The following is a 22,555-nucleotide window of genomic DNA, read 5'->3' as shown; positions in this document are numbered from 1 at the left end:
CTCCAAACCTAATTTGATTTTGGCCTAGAGCCCACAGCCTATTGTACTGTTCCATCTCAACCCCAAAACAAAATATATCTTCCCCACTAGAATGTCACTGCCCTGGGCATCTCTCCCTCCTCCACTCAATCAGTTGAGCAAGAGATAAAAAGTGTTACTATAAACAACTATTTTTTTCCTCTAGTTACCCAGAAAGCTGAATAAGTTAGCCCTATGGACAAAGATCTCTCTCTCCTTCTGGATTATGGGTTACAGTTGGGGGTCATGTTTTCCCCTCCAGATACAGAGCTTTCTTAGTCCTTCCTCCTTATTCTCCTATGGCATCTGTGGTATAAACCCTGGAAGTTTACTCTTTTGCGCTTATATATTGTCAAAAAAGAGAAGACCTTAAAGGGACCTGTGTAGTCATCTAGTCCAATCTCTACTTGAACTTTTCTATAATGAGCTTGTCATAAAGTCATACAGACTAATTTGAATTGATTGATAAATTGAAATTGACTAATTTCAATGATGGGGAAATCACTACTTCCAGGGGCAACCCATTCCATTTTTGGACAGTTTTTAATTGCTTGTGCTGAGCCTAACCAACACCAAAACAATCACTGGGTTTTTTCTTATGAATCTGAGGCAAGAACAGATCCAGGTTCTCAGTTGCTCCTTGCCTGTGGTTTTTTTTTTTTCCCTCTCTACCTCCCACTCCTCTGGGATCTCAAAATAGACAGGCATAGCCATCATCATGCCTAGCTTCTCCTGGATCCCCTGATCTATATTTCTGCTCAGACTGAGGCATGAACAAATCCCTTTCCTCTAAGTTTAGCTAAATCCAAGACCAAAGCTTGGAATCCTGAGAAAACCAGTGGAAATAGAGCCGTTCTGGAGGGGAAGAACCAAGGAAGGACTCACCTGGCTGGCTGAAAATGCTCTGTGAGCTTGGCCATCCCAGAACACATACCCTTAGTGGTTCCTGTCAGTCCTTACCTCGGAATGTAGTCCTCTCAGATACACAAAGGTACTTGATAGCACTGTCTTGTTAAGCAAATTCCAATCTAATATAATTGGATTGTAATCACATTCCATTCTAGTAACATACAGTTATTAAGTACCTACAATATACAGAGCACCTTGCCAGGTGCTGGAGAAAGTTATTACTAAGTTATTACATTTTCCCTGCCTTTGTGCTATTTGCAGTCTAGTAGGGAGAATAGAATAATGATAAAAATAAAAATAACTCACATTTATATGATGCCTTCAGGTTTACTAAACACTTTACATATATAGATACATTTAATATTTGATTTGTGCATTTTTGAAGGACATTACCCATATCTCAAATACATTCCCTCCACATCATTACCAATTGAAGTCTTTCTGTTTCTTGAAGGACCAAGAGTCCTTTTTCTGACCATTCCTATGCCCTTCTCACTTTTCTTCTTTGTAACATATTTATCTGTATACATGTTCTATATCCCTTGGAAGATTGCAAGCCCTTTGAGGGCAGGGATTGTGTTGGTTTTCATCACTTCACTAGCACCCAAGGCACCGAACGTTAGAGTAGGTTTCTAATAAATTTTTCTCAAATTGAGCCGAGGTAGAAAAGTGCCGATAAAGATCTCGCTGGAAGTCTCTAGGATCTTTCCTGCTGTGTCCAGAGTTTATGCTCCCCAATGAAACTTGTCTCTCAGAATAACTGAACTCCTTCGTCCCTTGCTACAAGCAGTCAGTGCTGGCAGCTTGTTTACAGGTTGGCACAGTAGTCCCTGGCTGCCTCCTACTGTAGGTCTGCTAAGGATGACAACACTTATGTGCCTTTCTTCCTTCAGTTTCTAGCAATTACCCAGCCCCACCTATGACTGCAGTATTCAAGTTATAGCTCTTGAAACATGCCCGTGGTAAGTTATGTCAGAAATAATTGAATCCGTGTTCTCTTCCCTTTGTCACTTGATATATGAGGGCATCTCCAGTTTTTTAAAGATGTTTCCTAACCTAGGACAGGCACTGTCACCTCTATCACCTTTCATTTGGGTTATTAAATTAGCATCTTAACATGCCTTCCCATATCTAGCTTCTTCTAATCTACCCAACACATTATAGCCACATTAAATTTCTTAAAGCTTGACTCTGGTCATGTCCCTCCCCTTCTCAGAACCTTCAGTGGTATTCTTTTGAAACTACAGTCCTAGAGGAGAAAGTTCATTTAGGATCACAGAATTGTCGACTTAGAAAGAATCTCAGGGGTCATCTAGAGTCCAGTCTTGACCTAGACAGGCATCTGTTCCCCTTATAACAAAATATGGTCTTCTGACGTTTGGTAGAAGACTTGTAGAGCTATAGTTGATAGAACACTGGGAGTCAGGCAGATCTGGGTTCTTATCTTACCTCAGACACTTAAAATCTGTATAACCCTCAACAAATCATTTAACCTTTTTGTACCTCGTCTATAAAATGAGGCTGGACTTAAAAGAGGCTCACTCTACCTCTAAATCTGTGCTTCCATGATTTCCAGTGAGGGGAAGCCCATAACCTCCCCAGGTAGCCCATTCACTTGTAGCATTAATTGTTGGGAAATGTTTCCTTACATCAACGCAATAGCTATCTTTCTGCAGCTTGTACACGTTGCTCCTAGTTTTGCCCTTTGTAGCCAAACAGAATAGATATGTTTTCCACATGACAACCTTTCACATACTTGAAGATCCCTCTTGTGTTCTTCTTAAGCCTTTAGGGCCTTCCACATATAATACAGCAATTTTTTTAGCCTTATCATTTGTAAGCAACACAGTGGATAGAGTGCCAGACCTCAAATAAAGAAGATCTGAATGCAAATCTAGCCTCAGAAACTTACTAGCTGTGTGATCCTGGGCAAATCATTTAATCTCTGTTTGCCTCAGTTTTCTCATCTGTAAAATAGTGATTATAACAGTACCTACTTCTGGGGTTGTCATGAGCATCAAATGAGGTAATATTTGTAAAGTACCTAGCAAATAGTAGGTGCTGTGTAAATGCTTATTCCCTTCCTTCCCCCTTCCACTTCATACTAGTATTCATCATATTACTTTGTGTTCTGACCAAACTGGAGTAGTGGCAAGACCCCAAACACATTCCATGATTTACTACTCCAGGAATATCATCTTTACCACCGTCACCCACTTAGCAAACAGATATCAAACACCAGTTATATGCCCAGACATTGTCTTCAGCCCTGGGGATACAAAGAAGATAAATGGCACATTATATTCTCTCAAGAGCTTCCCTTCTAAAGGGAAGGGAATGGGGATGGGGGGTGAGGCACATGGGCAAATAAATATGTTACAGTTTCAATGTCCTGGGGACAAATGAGAAACCCAGAAATGAGTGCTGAGGAGGAAGAGAGAATACTTTCTGCTTTGGGAAAATTGGAAAACTTTATAGAGAATGGTGGCACCTGAGTTTTGCCTTAAAGAAAGAGAAGATTTTCTCTTTAATAGGCTAAGATATGGAAGGAAATGTGTTCTAGCCCTGGGGTTATTGCCTGTGCATAGAAGCAGGTAGAATGAAGCAGAGAGGGTAAGTTGAGATTAGGAAACAGTGTCCATCTAGGTTGGAAAGTAGAATGCATGAAGTAGAGGTATAATGTGAGATAAAGTGTAGTGTGTAGTCACTTTGGGGAAGTCCTTGAATGCTAGGCAAAGCAGTTTATATTTTAATCCTAAAGACAATAGGAAACCACTGAAGGTTTCTGGCAGGAGAGTTGATAATGGCCAACTGATATCCTATCCATGCTTTAAGGCACAGCTCATTCATTCATTCCTTTCAACAACTCATTTATTAAATATCGTTTATATGCAGAATACCTCACCTGGGAAGCTTTCCCTCCCCTCTCCGGCTGATCCTCATCTGATCTCATAGAACTTTGTATAACTCTTATGCACTGATTTTCTAATTAATAATTATTTGTTTGTGGGTTCTATTTACCCCCTACTAAAATTTATCAGTAAACCTTTGTTAAGTGCCTACTATGTACCAGGCACTTTACTAAGCCGTAAGGGCAAGGATGATAATCCAGCACTGAGAATTTAACATAGTCTTTTAATAGATACCTGTTGAGTAAATGAACTAATAAATTAGGCTATGTAACATGGGGGTGGCCTCTAAAATAGAGAAAACTAAGAGCAGGCTGTTAGGGATCCAGGAATTACTTCACAGTAGAGTAATTTGAAACAATCTCACAAGTTTGTTGGCCTTCCAGCCCATTATTGGTGATACCGTGTGCACCTAGAGCTGGAAGGAGTGGCTTTGTGTCTAGGACAGTATGTTGCTGTCATGAAAACCAGTGTCTTCCTGTCCTCATCCTCAGAGGTCATCTGTGAGGCAAGGAATAGAATGGCTTCTCCTTTTCCCAGACAAGCTTTGTTCTCAGTCTGGTTTTAAAGTGTACTGCCATGCCCCCATTTCCTAATGCTGCCCCCAAAAGTTTTGTGCTCTTTTTTCAGTCATAATCTTAGGCTTGTGCCAGACCCAGAGGGACACCCCTGACAGGGACTAGATGTAGCCATGGGCAATGCTATACTTCCCTGAGTGATCCTCCTGCTTCTCTTACAGAGTCAAACCAGAAGATGCAATGGATTTTGGGATCTCCCTCCTGTTTTATGGCCTTTACTATGGAGTCCTTGAACGGGACTTTGCGGAAATGTGTGCAGACTACATGGCTTCCACGATAGGAGTAAGTTCACCCAGAAAGGCTCACTTTGGTGCTGTCACCAGAGAACCATGGATAATATCTCAGGTGTAGGTGTATCAGGGCTGGGCGGGGGGAAGTGTGATGGAAAGGACTTTGGATTTAGAATGAGAAGACATGAAACTAAAAATCGTTTGTCACTTTCTAGTTGTATTAACCTTGAACAAGTCATTTCAGCAGTATAAGCTTCAGTTTCCTCATCTGTACAGTGGAAATGGTAATGATGATGATACCTGAAATTTATGTAAAGCTTTAAGGTTTTAAGGTCTATAAAGTGCTATATATACGTGTGTGTGTGTGTGTTCTCTGATTTGAGCCTCACAGTAACTTGAAGTTAGGTACTGTAGGTATGATAGCCATTTTACAGATGAAGAATTGCTCCTTCTCATATATTTAAAGTTGATTTTCCTCATAATGATCCTGTGAGGCAGGTAGTATAAGTGTTCTTATTTTCCTTTCATAGATCAGAAAGCTGAGGCTCAGAGAGTAACATTTTCATGGTCAAACAGCTAAGAAGTGTCAGAGCTAAGTTATTCGCCTAAGTCTTATTACACCAGTTATATCACCATACTTTTCACTGACCCAGGCTTCTATCCAATAATAGTTTATAAACGACTTTACAAACTGTAAAGCATGACCTGATGTCAACCATTGTGAGAACAGTCTATCAGGATAAAGGCTGAGGGGAATACATGGTTGAAGTCTCTAAAATCATTAAGGATAAAAATAAAAATTAACCTGTAATTGTTGACCAAGTCTCAGAACTTTGCTCTCTGAGGGTCTAGTAGGTCAATAAAGGGAAATACTTTTGTCCAGTGGGTATTTAACATGTGAAAACTGTTACACAGGTTGAAAATGTAAGTAGGTTAAAGAATGATTTGAGGGGTGGCTAGGTAGCACAGTGAATAGAGCACCGGCCCTGGAGTCAGGAGGACCTGAGTTCAAATCTAGTCTTGGACACTTAACACAAAACTAGCCCTGTGACCTTGGTCAAGTCACTTAACCCCAATTACCCTGCCTTCCCCCCTCCAAAAAGGAAAAAACGAACAATTTGAATAACAGCTGACACTTTTGTGGTGCTTTCCAGAGGGAAAGTAATTTATTTAGGAGATCTTGTTTAATATGATATGAAATTCAGGTAACTTTGGATGTTCACCATCCATCCCTCACTTTCAAGATATTATAGAGTGCAGTTTAATTGCTCAGCTTTGCACTCCATTGTACCCCCACACAAGGCATAATCCTGGCCTGGAGACGCCGTGGGTGTGGCCCAGACAAACATTGTTTGTCATACTATTTGTCTCCTCGGTCCACCATTGTATCCAACAGGCCAGAGAAGCCAGGCTCAGTACCTGGTGGTAGAAAAAGCCCTGAACTTGGAATCTGCTACTTCATCTCTGATCTTTGGCTTCCTCAGTGATATCATTACTCTTGCTCCCAAACTCAAGGGTTCTTGTCAAGTAACTCACAGCTTTGTGACCTATAAAGTGATATGATAAGGAGCTGTTTCCATTACATGTTCTCTGCCTTACTGTACCAGAGGAATTGTTCTAGTTGTCAGTTTCTACAAGTACCTTACCAATCTGGAAAGACTTTTAAGTTTGGATTGTTTCAGCTATAGACTGTATTTCTATCATCCAAGATCATCCTAGCTGATTGTGGGCAGGTTATCACCAAAGCATGGCTTTGGTGGGCTAAGCCAGACCCAGGCCAGTGCCCTGATAGTTTGAATGAAATGAGACACTAGTAAGTCATTCATCAGGTAACAGAAAGGGGTTTATCTGGCCATCGCTGAGGAAAGACATTCAACAAAGATATTCAGTGAGTATGCACATTAATCAGGTGAGCACCAATTCCTAGTGCTACTTTTACTGTCATTTCATAGTTGCAAGTCACAAGTTAAAAATTGGAGCTCTTCATGGCCTTTTGTGTTAAGCCATCAGGAAGCTGCTTCAGCAACTTGAGCCAGTTCTTAGCCAATCAAGTCTCAAGAAAAGTTTCAATACTAAAATTCTTAATGAACAGAATCATCCTAACTTATATGGGGCAGAGCCCTAGGAAGAACAAGGCCAGTCTCCCAGCCCTAGGAAAGAAATACTGCTCCTTTCAGAGTAGGCCTCCATGTAATGATTTTTTGGGCCACAGCAAACATATAAAGACCTATTTACAGAGGCATCAAGGGTTTGGAATGAGTATTAGAGAAGGAATCACACCAGTGACCCTTGAAGTATTTATTTGTAATGAAGAAACAAAATGAGACACCAAGAAATTGTCACCCAGTTATTGTCATAGAATGGCAGAGCTGGAAGGGCTCTTGAGAAGGCACCTGGCAAATCACTGCCTGTCATTTCATTAAAGTCTGTAAGGGTGGAGACCCCATAGTCCTCTTCAGTAACCTATTCCAGAGCCACTGAGTCACCCTCTTAGGCCTTTCCGTCTCCAGAATAAGCCATTCTTATTCCTTGGGCTTCTCTTCCTAACACCTATTCTCTGTCTTTCTGCCTTTTTTACTTACCTTTCTTTGATGCTCTCCAGTGTTTCCACACTGGTGTTTTTTTGTTTTTGTTTTTTTTTTTGTGGAGGCAATCAGGGTCAAGTGACCTGTACAACTACTAAGTGTCAAGTGCCTGAGGTAGAAGTTGACCTCAGGTCCTCCTGATTCCAGGGCCAGTGAACTCTATCCACTGCCACATAACTTCCCCTACATCGGTTTTTAAGTATGATGAGTTAGCCAGGAGACAGGCCTCTTTCCTAAGCCTCTAATGCACAGTATTCAGAGCTACTTCCTCAGCAATAGTCTCATATTTGTATCTTCAAGGATCATGTGACTTTTTTCATATTAGTCCTTATAACCAGTCACCACAGTGAAATCATGAATATTTTGAGATTTTTTTTAGTTATTAAAGATGAATGATCTTAGGCAAGTCCCTTCTACTTTTTCCCCCTCAGTTTCTTCCTCTATGGAGTGGAGTTGAATTAGCCTCAAAATCCCTCCAAGATTTCATATTCTATTCTCTATGATTCTTCTAGAGGAAGAATTTGAAGCTATTTTTGGTGATAGTTCAATTCAAAATTTAATAAACTTTTCACAAAGCCTTGTACTTGTCGTTAATGTAGAGGATATAATACTTAATCTAGTCCTCGCCTTCAGGGAGCTTATTGTCTAAGAGGAGGACCATGGGATCATAAGAGGTAGAAAGCTGATCTTAGAAGTTGTGTAGTCCAGTCCCCTTATTTTGCAGAGGAGGATCAGGGCCAAAGTCACATAGGTATTAAGTGGCTGATCTGAGATTTTAATTCAGATCTTGTGGCTTCACTATACTACCTCCCATGATATGTACATAAACATGTACATAAATAGTTATGCTAAAATAAAATATAATTAAAATGCACATATATTGCTGTAATAAAAAACTTAAGTATGATGGGTGCATAGAGTAGATCCAGAGTGCTATGAGAGATCTGAGAAAGGAAAGATTACTTTGGGCTGAATAATTGAAGGAAAGCTTCATATAGAAGGGGTGGGTAGTACCTGATGTAGACTTTGTTGAGAGAGTATAATTTCAACAGGGAGAGACAGGGTGAAAGAGGCTTATATTCAGAAGGTAGGATAGAAGCATAGAAGAGATTCAGCACAGTTTGAGGTGGAATGGAATTTGACTGAGTAGCCTTGGATGATGAGGAGTTCAACCTTTATCGATCTTTTTATACTAAAAAGTATGAGGGAAGGAGACTACTTCCTGTGTATATCTTCCAAGTGCATACTATAGAGAGTAGCCACAAAAGAAAAGAATAGCTCTGGGATGCCCAAAAAATCACAGGAAACAAAATCCAAGAAAAAAGTCAGTAGTAAAATCCATACCCTTAGGTATCTCTATACAAATGCCCGAAGGTTAGGTAACAGAGAATCTAAAGTTTCTGAGGCAAGAGTTTTTAACCTAAAATCTGTGAACTTGTTTTTAAAAATGTTTTGCTAATTTTTATATAATTGGCTTCCTTTATAATGTATTTTATGCATTTAAAAACATAATTCCAAAAAGTGGTCCCTATGCTTCACTTCATAGGACTATAAAAAAGATCCATGACAAAAATGGTTAAGAACCTCTAGGGGCGGCTAGGTGGTGTAGTGAATAGAGCACTGGCCCTGGAGTCAGGAGGACCTGAGTTCAAATCTGGCCTCAGACACTTCACACACACACACACACACACACACACACACACACACACACACAAGCTGGGTGACCTTGGGCAAGTCACTTAACCCCAGTTGCCCTCCAAAAAGCAAAAAAGAACCTCTAGTCTAATGCAGACACAAATTGTACCTCATATTTATCACTGAGACATATATGAAACCTGAGTGGCCTACGGTTCTAGATGGATATACTTTTACCTAAAAAAAATTTGTGATGGGAAAAGTACAATTAGATGTTAGGAAGGCATAGTCATATGAGGAAATCCAGAAACCAGACTGAGAAAGCAAGTATTCATATGAACATTAAAGAAGAGAAAAACAAGAAGAGCTTCAGTCATTGAAATATTGGAGTAGATCACCTAGACAGAAAGACGAAATGAGTTTGAGAAATGATTCACAGGGATGGCATGGAGGCCTGATAGAGTAGTGACAGGACACTTCCATGATCTACAGAAAACTGAGTAACCAATAACTTCCAAGTCTTGTCTTAGTGATAATTTCTCAGTCTCCTATGCTCAAAAAGTGTAGGATCCCACAAAAGGAAATTCTATTTTGGATTTCATTCTCAGAGAGTAGCTGGTGGCTGTGATAGAAATGATGGGCACTTTCATCCTAGACTTTGTAATGCAGTGTGGTGTGATATATACCCTAGACTTTGGGAAAGCAGTTTTCAAAGAGTTGAGAAGAGAGATAACATCCCATGGAGTAAATGCTTCAGGGAACATCAGCCCAAGAGGGACAGGAGATGTTGAAAAATAAAATTCCAAGAACACAAAAGAAAACAGTTCAGATGAGAAGGAAAAATTATATTTGGCTGAAGAGATAAATGTAGTTATTGATGTACAGGGGAACTGAGTCATTAAGCAGGTTCAGTTTTAAAAAGACATCTACATAAAATGGCCAAGTAACATAAGATAGTGAAAGAACTTGGCATAGCCCTGTAAAAATAGTAGGAAGAGGTTAAAATTCAGATGAACTTAGATTGTCAAGGGTCACTGAAGATGACAAAAATGAGTTTGTTCATTTTAAACTAAATTGGGATAAAAAGGAGGAGAGTGAGGAGCTGCCCCAATTGCCATGTCTAATGTCAAATCCAATCTTATCTCAGTTCTCATCCTTCTTGACTTCTCTACAACCTTTGACACTGTTAATCACCTTCTTCTTGATATCATATTCTCCATAGGTTTTTGTGACACTGCTCTCCTGGTTCTTTTCTTACCTCTCCGATTGTTCCTTCTCAATCTCCTTCACTGGGACTTCATTCAGGTCATGCCTGCTTACAGAGCTCTGTCTTGTGCCCTATTCTATTCTCCCTATATACTCATTTACTTGAAATAACTCCTATGGTTTAATTCTCATCTCTATGCTGATGATTCTCAAGTTTGCTTATCCAGCCCTAACTTTTCTCTTGACCTTCCCATCTCAACTCCCACTGCCTATTAGACATCTAGAACTCCATTCCCATAGACATCTTTTTTTTTTTTTTTGGACAGGGAAGGCAGGGCAATTGGGGTTAAGTAACTTGCGCAAGGTTACATGGCTAGTAAGTATTAAGTGTCTGAGAATGGATTTGAACTCGGGTCCTCCTAACTCCAAGGCTGGTGCTCTATTCACTGCGCCATCTAGCCGCCCCATCCATAGACATCAATATCCAACCTGAACTCTTTCCTCCCAAATTCTCCCTTATTTTCTAACTTCCTTAATTACTGTCAAGTATATCACCACCTCTCACTCACCCAGGCTCACAACCTAGGTCTTATCCTTGACTCTTCACTCTCTCCTCTGCCTTAATCTGTTACTAAGAGCTGTCACTTTCACCTTTGTAACATCTTTGAATGCACTTGATTCTCTCCTCTAACTAACACTGTTACCACCCTGGTACAGGCCCTGATCACCTTACACCTGGACTATTACAATGGCCTGCTGATGGTGCTCCCTGCCACAAGTCTCTTCCCACTCCAGGCCATCGTCCACTCAGATTCCAAAATGATCTTCCTAAAGTGCTAGTCTGACTATGTCAGCTTTCTCCCTACCCCCCAATAAACTCCAGAATCTTTCTATCACTTTCGGAGTCAAAACCACTGTTTGTTATTCATAGTTCTTAATAACCTTCTCTCCTCCATCATTTCTAATCTTCTTATATACCTTTTTCCACCTGCATACTCTTCAGTCCAGTAATATTGGCCTCCTTGTTCCAGGAATTTTCACTGACTGTCCCCTAGGCTTGGAACTCTCTCAGTCTTCTTCGCCAACTCCTGGCTTCCTTCAAGGCACAGCTAAAATCCCACCTTCTACAGGAAGCCTCCCCAATTGCCCTAATTCTAGTGCCTCCCCTCTGTAGATTGCATCCAGTCAACATATCTTGTATACAATTTGTCGGTACATAGTTGTTAACATGTTGTCTCCCCCATTAGATTATAAGTTCCTTGAAGGCAGGAACTGTCTTTCGCCTTTCTTTGTATCTCTGTTGCTTAGCAAAGTGCCTGGCACATAGTAGAAGCTTAATAAATGTTTCTTGACTTACTGGAAAGTTCTAGAATAGATCAGTAAAGAGAGAGGCTATAAACATCAGGAAAAGGAAGCAAGAATAGTGTCAGACTAACCTCATTTCCTTTTTTGGTGGGATTACTCCAACTAGTAGAAGAGAAAGTTGGTCAGTAAACATTTATTAAGCTCCTGCTGTGTTCGAGGCACTGTGCTAAATGTCAGAGATAGAAAGAAAGGTAATAGATGGTGCCTCCTCATGGGGAATTCACAGTATAATGGGGGGACCAACAAGCAAACAACTATGTATACAGACAAGCTGAAGACAGGATATGTATCTCATAATGTTGTTATGGGGGAGATGGAGAGCTCTAGATTAGATGACAACACAGTCAGATTTAGAACTGATTGGATGAGTAGACTGAAAAGAGCTGTTAATGGATCATGTCAGCTTGGCAACGTGTCTCTTATGGAGTGTACTGTGGGTCTGTGCTTGGGCCTGTGCTCTTTAACATTTTTATTGTTGACTTGGCAAAAGGTCTAGATGGGGTGCACTTTGGATTTACAAAGCTGGGAGGGGTAGCTTACAGTGAATGCGTGAGTCACAATCCAGAGGATCTTGACAGGTTGGTGCACAGGATACATGTACAACATAATTTCACAAAAATAAGAGACAGCAGTTGTGAAAGCAGTCCAAGGGTTTTAGTGAACTGTGAGCTCCATTTGATCAGCACATCAGCTGTCAGGGGGGACATGCTGTGGAATTTTCTTGGAGAGGGAAGTTTCACAGTAGATTTAGGTTTGTCATCAGGAAAAACTTCCTAATAATTAGAATCCAAAAGTGTACTGGGCTACCTCAAAAGGTGCCAGATGGCCACTTGTCAGGTATAGTGGTGATTCGTTTCATGTATAGGTTGGACTAGATGACCACTGAGGCCCCTTCAGATTTTTAGAAAAGTGATTCAATGATTCAATGAGCTATTGAAGTTTTTTGAGATAGGAAATGATAGGTGATCAGAGCTCTGTTATTTTTTAGTAGTATATGCAAGATTGGTTGACAGGATATTGGAGAGAATATTGTAACAGTCCAGGGAGAATAGGAAAGGGCAGTGGAAGTGGAGAAAATTGAGATAAAGAAGTTATAGAATTAAAGTCAACAGCATTGATTGCAGCATCATCAAAAACTAGAGTTCACTCCCTTGGAAAGACTCTTTGGGGTCATACATTCATAGGATCATAGCTTTAGCACAAGAAGGGACCCTTAGAGTCAATCTGGTGCAGCCTGGTCATTTTATAAACATGGAAACTGGAGCGTGTAGAGGTTAAGTGACTTAACCAAGGTACTAAGTGGCAGTCTTTACAGTATACCTCTGTCAGTCTTTTTATTCATTCAGCAACCATTTATTATTCACTTAGAAAAAGTTTATGAAACAAATGAAGTATTTGGTAGGTCATGAATGTAAGGGAAAGAGCCTTCTTAAGGGCACAGTAAATGAGGATGAGGCCACAAGTTTTGGCAGTCCCTAAAGGAGGGCATAGAAGGGGAGAGCTTGGCCAGCTGTGACTATGTACATAAGCTTAATTAGTCCATAAGACACCTGACAGCCTAGGCAAAGTGAATAAAATTGTTCTTCCTCCCTCCTGGGATCACCTCCACCGGTATCCCACCCCTGTTTTTTTTGGTGATTTCTTTCTCCATTCTGTTCCCTGCAATCTGATCTTATCAGGATAGTTATTGAGAAGCAATATGGTGCAGTGCACTTGGAATCAAAGGACCTGGGTTCAAGTCCCACTCCCACTCTTAGCTCTGTCAACCTCTGAGTTGTAGTTCCTTTAAGTATAAAATGTGTATAATTATAATAATATCACTTACCTTGGAGAATTGTTGTCATGAAAGTATTTTGTGTGAACCTCAAGATAGTTTAGAAACATGAGCTATTATTAAACTTGTTCTGTTGCAGGAAAAAGCTACCCAGTGTGATTTTTTTTCCCCCTGAACCCTGCTTCTTCCCCCTACTATACTTCCCTGAATATCTTGAACCTCTGCAACCTCTAAGAAGCAGTCATATTAAATATAGTGAAGTAGTTACAAAGTCCCCAGTGAGTGCCATGTACAGGAGGCACAGTAAAAATTGAGAGGACAAAGAAGGGTATTATGGGATCGAGGGAACTAAAACGGCTTCCTAGATGCATTTGAAGGGCATAGATCTGAGCTTTTAGACCAAGCTGCTAGCTAGTGACATGGCAGTCCTTGTGTCACTACTATTTGGCACAAGAGCTTTGACCTTCTCCACTTTCAGCTTTGAGTCATTTACTCCTTCTTAAACAGCCTGGAAGCCACCCTCCCCTCCCTCTCCAGTGGCTTACTGTATTAATGCCAAACTTGGTGTGGATGCCTGATCAGCAGAGCTCACTACAGCTCAAGATGTAGGCCAGTCTCAGCCTTCCTGGCAGCTAAGATTACAGAGTGGGCTGCCATGTCCAGTCAGAAGGCTGAGTGCCACCTGATAGCATAGTAGAGAGTGTGCTGGGCCTGGATCCAAGAAGACTTGAGTTCAGATGTGGCCGGAGGCACTTACTATCTGTGTGACCTTGGACAAATCACTTAACCTCTGTTAGTCCCTGTTTTTGCCAACTCTAAAATAAGGGTAATAATAACAACTCCCTTAGAGAGTTGTTGTGAGGATCAAATGAGATAATATTTGTAAAAGCACTTAGCCCAGTACCTGACACTCATTAGGTGCTATATAAATGTTTATTCCCTTCCCTCAGAGAGATTTAATGCTTGGTTGGTCTTTGATATCACTTCCACTATCATCTTGCCTACCTTGCCAAAATCCCCTGTAAACTGGGAATGAAGAAGTGAAAAAAAAAATTTTTTTTTAAGCTTGTATGTGTTGGCCATTGTGCTAAGCACAGGAAATATAAACACAAAAGTAAGGTAGTCCTTGTCTCCAAGGAGCTCCAATGAAACCCAATAAATATTGCGGGGGTGGGAGGGGAAGGGGGGCGTAACCAGGGAAGAGCATTTTCTTCTGGGGAATTATAGGGATGGTAAGATGATGCATGGGGCAGTCAGTTGACATGCCCTTTCCAAAAACAGTGATGCCATTGATTTGACTACCATGTCCAGAGTAAGAGTTGGAAAGAGAGAATTGGGTTTGGGATGTATGCATATGGCAGCAGAGGGACAGCAAGATGGCCTGGGTGGACTGCTGCATGGGATAAGAAGCATAGTTTGGTCTGCTCTAACTACTCAGGTTACCTGTCCTTTCTTTCCCTGAGCTTTTCTAAACAGTGTTACTATCATGCCAGGGATGCAGATAAGAGTTTAACATAACAAACAATGGGGTAAAGTTACAAAAAGTTTAAAAATACTACTTAATACTTTTAAAAACAGTAGCCATGGACTGTGGTGAAATGTTCAACCTAATTTTTCGTTACCTCTTCCCTCTATCACTGATTCATTCTTTTAGTTCTTTTCTTAATGTATTCCAGCCTAAAACTAATACTTCTAGAAGTGTAGTGTAGACATTATAGTGTAATAGAACACTGAAAGACCTAAGTTTTGTTCTGCCACTAACAGTAATACATGATCCATGGGCAAGTCACTTAATCTCTCTGATATTAAGTTGCCTCATCTCTGTAATGGAGATAATAATTTGTAGCACTCAATCATTATAATAATAATGATTTACATTTATATAAAATTTTAAGGTTTACAAAGTGTTTCCACCCTGTATCTTATTAAATTTAGCTCTGTCAGTAAAATTTTACTGAGTGCCTACTCTATGCCAGGCGCTGTGCTAAACTGACAGACAGAGAGCTGATAAGAGAGTTGTAGAAGGACTGCCTAACAGCAGTGAGGGCCTAGTTGAAGTTATGTGACATAAATTTGTAGTGGACCTGCTCATTTGGTTTGCGATTTTCTCTACCTTTGTTCAGCAAAGAGTTCCCAGTGAAGGTAGTGAATGTTGGGATTGATCCATTACTGGGAGTAGGCTGGGCACACTCAGTGATATAATAAGGACACGAGGGATTTGAGAAGAGGACATCATGGAACTGAACTGGTTCACCAAGGGTTTAGTATGGGAGAAAGAGGAATAGCTAGTGCAGGTGTGATGACCTAGGAGAGAACTGAATGGTCTAGGGATTGGGCATCACAGTGTGGATGAAGAGTGAAATTTGGGTTTAAGTGGGCAGAGGCAGAATTGGAAAGACAGTTACTTGGGATCAAATAAGGGAATTTCAGAGTTCTTGAGTGGGAGGTTGTGTATTTATGAGTGATAAAAAGATCAAGGGCATCCATCTTTGTGTATAGCTGAGGGGGGATAGAGGATTAGTTCATCAGAAGTGAGTAGATTGAGGAGCTAGAAAGTTAGAATGTTTGAGGGAGTATCAATATATATATGTTGAAGTACCTAGTATGAGGACAAGAGTTGGGAGAAGGGAGAAAGATTATGAACATCCTGGAAATCTATAGACAAAAACCACTAGGATTTTGATTGGGTGGAAGGTATTAATTATATGGACTTCAAAAGAAGAGAGGTTACTGAGTGATGGTGGTAGGAGGAAAACCTGAAAGTGTCAATGGTAAGAGGTATTTCAGCTTTCACACCCCAACTAGTGAACCAAAAGGAATTAGTGCAATCAGTGCTGGAAAGGGTGACTAGGGAAACGGTGTCATTAGGGGGAAGTCGGGTCTCAGAGTCAGAAGATGGAAGGAGTGGGAAAGGAACAACTCTTAAGATGAAATCAAGTGTGTTGTCTATGTAACAGGCATTCCAGAGTGCACAGTGGAAGCATTTGCTTGGGACTTTGGGATAGACATGGGTTGAGGGGGATGGGAATCGGGTGGTGAGAGATGGAGAGTTGGGTTTGGTTGCTGACCTGCAGGGGTTAGGAAACATTGGTGGCATATAGTAAAAGGGGCACTGGATTTCAAGACAGAAGACCTGCTACTCACCTTCGTGAACTTGCAGGTCATCTTACTTCTCTCATCTATTAACGAAGGCATGAACAAGATATTAAAAATTTTTGAGGTAGACATATAGATTTTTTTCATTATCTCTTACCTTGGAAGAAGTAAGTGTTAGAGGAGAGTTCTGCTGAAGGAGTAGTAAAATTAAATTAACTCTCAGATCCTATCCAGCTCTGAGATTCTATAATTCCATATCCTATTACTGATGCTTACTAGGAGTATGACTGAGAAAACCATTCCCCCTCTCTAAACCTCAGTTTTGTCATCTGTAAAATGAGGGAGTTTAAGGAGAAAAGCTATTTCAAATGCCCATCCAGGACTAAAATTCTATGAAAAGAATTAGGTATTAAAATAGTAATTTTGTAAGATAAAGTCTAAAAATAAATATTGACAGATATTTGTTGGATTCTTATTTCTGTTATAAAATTTTTTATTCCACTTAATAGTATTTTATTTTTTCCAATTGCATGCAAAGATAGTTCTCAACATTCACTTTTACAACATTTTGAGTTCAAGTTTTTTTTTTCTCTCCCCCTCCTTTCCCACACCCCTCAAGATGGCATGCAATGAGATGGCTATACAGGTACAATCCTATTAAACATATCTCCACATTAGTCATGTTGTGAAAGAGGAATCGGAACAAAAGGGAAAAACCATGAGGAAGAAAAAACAAACAAAAAAAAGAGAGAAAATAGTCTGCTTCAATCTGCATTCAGATTCCATAGTTCTTTCTCTGGATGTGGATACCATTTTCCATCATGAATTGCTTAGAATTGTCTTCAATCATTGCATTGCTGAGAAGAGCTAAGTGTATCAAAGTTGGTCTTGCACAGTGTTGCTATTACTGTAAACAGTGTTCTCCTGGTTCTGCTCACTTCATTCAGTATTAAAGTTTATAGTATTGGGGGCGGCCAGGTAGCACAGCAAGTAAGAGCACCGGCTCCAGTCTTGAGAAGACCTGGAGATCGAATCCCGGGCTCAGACACTTAGCACCCACCCAGAAACACCTGGCCGTGTAACCTTGAGCAAGTTACTTAACCCCAATTGCTTAAAAAAAAAAAAGTTTATAGTATTAAATGCCATCTGGACTTCTTCATCTGCATATTGAGAGGATTAAATAGTCTAAGGCCCTCCCAAGCTCTAAACCCTCTGAGGCCATGTTTCTCCCTAGAGTTCTTGGATTTCCTCCTTCCCTTAGAAAAGGAAACAGAAGGGAAATCTCCTTGTTCTGAACTTATTCCTGAAAGCTCTTTGTAAAAATGGAAAGGATTTATTGTTGTTCTCTTATCCCATCTGAAAGCTCAGAATTAACTAGGGCTTAGCTAAGATTCATTCTTTTTTATATATATATTAAATTCAATTTCTAAAAATTATTTATTTTCTCCCCCACTCCTCTCCTTTGCTGAAAAAGAAAAGAAAAATATGCATAGTCAAGCAGAACTGATTTCTACAATGTGACCAAAAAATGTGTGTCTCATTCTGCATATTTGATCTGTCAAGACATGGACAGCACGCTTCATTTGTCCTTTGTAGTCATGGTTGATCATAGTGTTGATATGATCTTCTAAGTCTTTCAAAGTTGAATCATTTACTTCTCAGAGGGAACTCTGTTCTGGCATGTCTGTCTCCTTCTGGCTGAAGACCAGTTCTTCATAGTCTCTTATGTCCATCTTGCTCTTGTGGTCATGAAGTATTGCTGTGCATTAGGCTTGAAGGCACTGTAAAGGTCATCTTCATTTTACTGATGAAGCCAAGGCCCAGTGAGACAAGTGTCACACAGAGTGTCATCGATAGGCCTAGAAATCATGTCATTTCAGCTCCTCAGATGTTTCAGTACCTGCTACAGGTAGTGTGCCCCTTGCATGGCACTAGAGATGAAAAACTTTTAAGTGACAGTTTCTGCCTTTGACAAGTTTGCAGTTTAATAAGGAAGGCTCTTTGTATATAGAAGGTATTAAAGCATTATTTTTAAAGTGCTGTGAGAAATTTGAGGAGGAAGAGATCAATTTTATCTCCAGGAACCTGGAATATGAAGAAGCTGAATTGGACCTTCAGTAAACCTGGCTCCCAGGCTCCAGTATATCACCCTGCATTCCAAAGGGATGCTAGTTTTAGATTTGGGGCTGGGAGATACTAAGGGGTTTTCACTGAGACCTATATCAGTGGCATTTCCCTTTATGCTCTCAGAATGTCCTCTTTCTAAGTCAGTTCCCAGTATTAACCCTCCAATATCCCCAGAAAGTAACCCTTTATATAGAAGTCTTCAACTGGTATTTGAATAGGGCACATTTCCTTTCTGTGGATTCTTCCTTTGGAATGAGCATTACTATCTTACATTACTCTCTTCCCAGTACCCTATAAAAATGGTTCAGTTCAAACTAATCTTAAAAAATCTCCTATTTGTAAAAGCACATTTGTGACCATCTAGTTCAATATATACTTTAAAAAGAATTTCCTCCTTAAAATACCTAACCAGATGGTCACCCAGCCTTGGTTTGAGAAGCTGTCCAATGGCTCTTGTTATCCTTTTCATATTCTATTTTGTATATATTTATTTGTCTGCATATTATATTCTCATCTCTCCACTCCTCCCAATTAGGCTATAAGCACCTTAAGAGCCCAAGACTGTGTCTTTCGTCTTTATATTACAGAGCCTTGTACACAATAGGTACTTTAATAATTTGCAAATGTTTGTTGAATCCAAAGTGATCCTTTAAATTTTTTCTTTCATCAGTGATTTGTCTGCTTGCTTCCCTGTTCTTGGAAGCTCCTTGAGAGTAGGACCTATGTGTGTGTCCTCTTGCATTCTCTCTCTGCCGTGTGTGTGTGTGTGTGTGTGTGTGTGTTGTAAAACAAGTCACTGCACATCCTTTATAGGCAATTAAACATTTGCTGAATTGAACTGGTAAGGGTAGTTAGGGGATATTGAACAGGTATTATTTGCTTTCCATTCCAGATGAGTGAATGCATGAGTAGTGGCAGAGCCTAGACTCCTAACTATCTTGAAGAATCCAGTCTATCACTCTTTCCATTCTAAGACACTTCATTTTTACAGGCAAGATTCACTTATCAGGTCTTCTTCCTTCTCCCTTCCCCTGCGCCCCCCCCCACAAAAAAAATGATCCAAACAGATCTTGATAGGATAGAACATTGGACTAAACCCAGTAAGGCTCAGGGGTTCAAAAAATCGATTTCATGAGTACAAAAGCCATGCAAAACAATATTAGAAGTTTGAGGAGTTAAGAGTTCACTTTCAGCTGGGGGGATGGTGTCCAAGGAAAGCTTCATACAATAAATGGCATCCAAGTTGTACTTTAAAGTAAGAGAGGTGGGACTTAAGCAGAGAAGGTAGAGAAGTCATGCTATGTATAGTAGACATCATGAACAAAGGCAAAGAAATGAGAGGAAATGAGAAGAGGGTATGGAAATAACCCTGTTGGACTAGAATTAGAATGGATGGAGGGGGTATAATGTGTGATAAGGCTGGAAAGTCAGTCAGAACCAGATCACAGAGGACCTTGGATAGGAAAGACAGAGCCACTGAGGATTTGGGGACAGAAGATCATAGGGTAGCTATGTGAATTCAAGACAGACAGACCAGTTAGATTGTTAGGATAATCCTGGAAAGGTCCAGACCGGTGTTTTGGCAGTATAAATGGGCAGGGGTTGGGGAGGGAGGTGAAAAATGAGAGAGATTGAGAAGACAGAATTAACAGGATTTGGTATGTCATTGTCTGTTCTGGGAAAAGGACGGTTAAAGATTACTTGGGTGTTAGTCTAGGGACCTGAGACAATAGTGATACCCTTCGTTGAACTAGGGAGTTGGGGTACAGGGGGCTAAGTTTGAGAAGGAAGGTAATGAGTTCAATTTGGACTCATTCAGTTTGTGGTTGCTGACAGGACATTCAGGTAAAACTATCCACATGACAAAGTTATAGCTGGAAGGGACCTTAGAGATCATCTAATCAATTACCTCATTTTACAGATGGGGAAAGTGAAGCCTAGCATGGGAAAGTGACTTGCCCAAGATCACACAGCTAGCCAGATAATGAATGCGAAAGTACTTTGTAAATGGTAAGGAGTCATGCAGATGTAAAGGGTGGTTGCTGTTGTTTTCCTTGGTCTCTGTTTTGAACAGGAGCCCTGGGTCCTTATTGGTAGGTCTATTTTGCTTTCTCCTTTACTGTTAAAAAAAAAATACCCAGGGATGAGCAAAAGCATAGCCAAGCACAGCAGAGAGTCTTGGCTATCTCTCAGTTATGATTTCCTTATCTCGTTAGTCTTTGACCTCATATCCTCCCCTCACTGCAGGGACAGACTCTATAAAATGGGAACATGTAGTACTGATGCTGAGATAGTGTTGTTTTTCCGAGGAGTTTCCAGCTTTTCACAAAATGTCATGAACCCCTGGGAATTAGGAAAGGGAGGAATGTTCTACCTGTTATAAAGGTCATAAAACCATTGAAGTCAGAGCTGGAGAAGCACTTGAAGATAGTCTAATCTGCCCTTCTTTCTTTATGGAGTTGGAGACTGGGGCCTAAAGGCACTGGGACTTTCTAAAGTCTGCTCCTAGCAGAGCCAAATTTTCTGAATCCCAGTCCATCACTCTGCTTTCCTCCCTACAGACAAATAGAATCTCAGCAGCCATGATCAACCCCTGTCATTGTTTAAAATAATAGTAATTGCTTACATTTTTCTAGTACTTTAAGATTTTCTGAAGCATTTATGTCATAACCACCTTGGGCCTTAGTATAAGTGATTAAAGAAATAGAAGTAAAAGGAGGGAGGTGTAGTATATGTATTAGTTTCCTCTCTTTACAGTTGAGGAAACTGAAGTTTAGACAGGGAAGTGACTCACTCATAGGCTCACAGCTGGAAAATATTAGGGCTCAGTTCCTCATAAATAAAATGAGGGTGTTGGACTAGATGACTTCTAAGGTCCCTTCCAATCCTCAATCTATGATTCTATGACTCTGAAGATGAATTTAGGTCTCCCAATTCCAGCTTTAGCATTCTTTTCACAAGATAATGGTCATATTCTGTTCTGCTGTAAACTATGGGATTTGACTCGTTCTTGTTTTTTTTCCTCTCTCTTGCCTCCAGTTCTACAGTGCCTCAGGGATGCCTACCAAGCATCTCTCAGACAGCGTCTGTGCAGTGTGTGGGCAGCAGATCTTCGTGGATGTCAATGAAGAGGGAATCATTGAGAACACATATAGACTGTCCTGCAACCATGTGTATCCTGCCCAGAGTCCACACTCCTTCCACTAGGCTGCCCTTTTGGCCATGGAGGAAGGAGAGGCTAGTGTCCGTGTTACCAGGCTAATTGAGGCCTGCATCTATGACCCATGCTAGCTACAGGTGGAGGCCGGGGGGGAGGGGGAGCGGGGACCAGCAAGCCAATTCCATTCATCAAGCATTTATTAAACGCTTACAGTATTCAGAGGCCTGTGCTCAGCACTAAGAGAGATACAGAGTTTAGCTAAGACATTGTCTTTCTTCATGTAACTCACAGTCTACTGATGAGGAATAAATTGTTCCAAGAAAGAATAGAAGAAATCCTTTATGGAGGAGACAAATAAGACAGCAACTGTGACAAGACACGAGAATTCTAACCTGGTTGTAGAATAGAAAACTATGACAGGAGAAGAAAGAGAAGAAGGAAGATCAGCAAACATTTGGAGCTCAGTACTAGAGTTAAGATTTTTCCAGTCAGAACTGGACCATCTGAGATGGATCCAAAGGTGTCATTAACTGAGAGATCATCAGAGAGAAAAAGACAAGCTTTGATGGTTGGTGATTCCTTTCTGAGAGGCACCAAGGTCTCTATTTGTTGATCTGTAGCGCACAGTGAAGTGGTCTGCTGTCTTTCCTGGGCATGAACCTGGGAGGGCTCAGAAGGCTTCCGAGACTTATCAGACTTAGTAATTACTATACATTTCAGAGTATCAATGTGAAGACAAATGATATATCAGTATGATGAGAAAAGTCACCAAAAGGAACCTGGGAAACATTGCTAAGAACTGTGAAGTCCTAGACAAAAAAGTAAAAATGAAGACCTCACTACTATGAATGGAAGAGAGGAGATTAAGAAGAGAAAGGCAGATTTGGGAAATGACTAGCTAAGAAGATGGTGTCTGAGAACAGGATTTGGGATTCTTAACCACAGTTTAGAAGAATGAGAGAT

At 40.5% G+C, this 22,555-nt stretch overlaps 1 protein-coding gene across 1 annotated transcript in view; it reads left to right on the top strand.

Moving 5' to 3' along the window:
- RNF121 (ring finger protein 121) overlaps positions 1-22,555 on the top strand; it is a 91,830-nt gene that overhangs the window by 57,836 nt on the left and 11,439 nt on the right. The window contains exons 6-7 of the mRNA XM_069064711.1: positions 4,576-4,696; positions 21,472-21,605. Of these exons, the coding sequence (XP_068920812.1) occupies positions 4,576-4,696; positions 21,472-21,605 (255 nt within the window). The remainder of the gene's footprint in view (positions 1-4,575; positions 4,697-21,471; positions 21,606-22,555) is intronic.

The sequence above is a fragment of the Petaurus breviceps genome, unplaced genomic scaffold (genome assembly GCF_028583685.1).
Source record: "Petaurus breviceps papuanus isolate PSGF00001 unplaced genomic scaffold, PetGlider_PUasm1.0 90639, whole genome shotgun sequence".
Lineage (NCBI taxonomy): Eukaryota > Metazoa > Chordata > Mammalia > Diprotodontia > Petauridae > Petaurus > Petaurus breviceps.
Note: the sequence above shows the minus strand (reverse complement) of the source record. Positions and strands in the feature narration are given on the sequence as shown.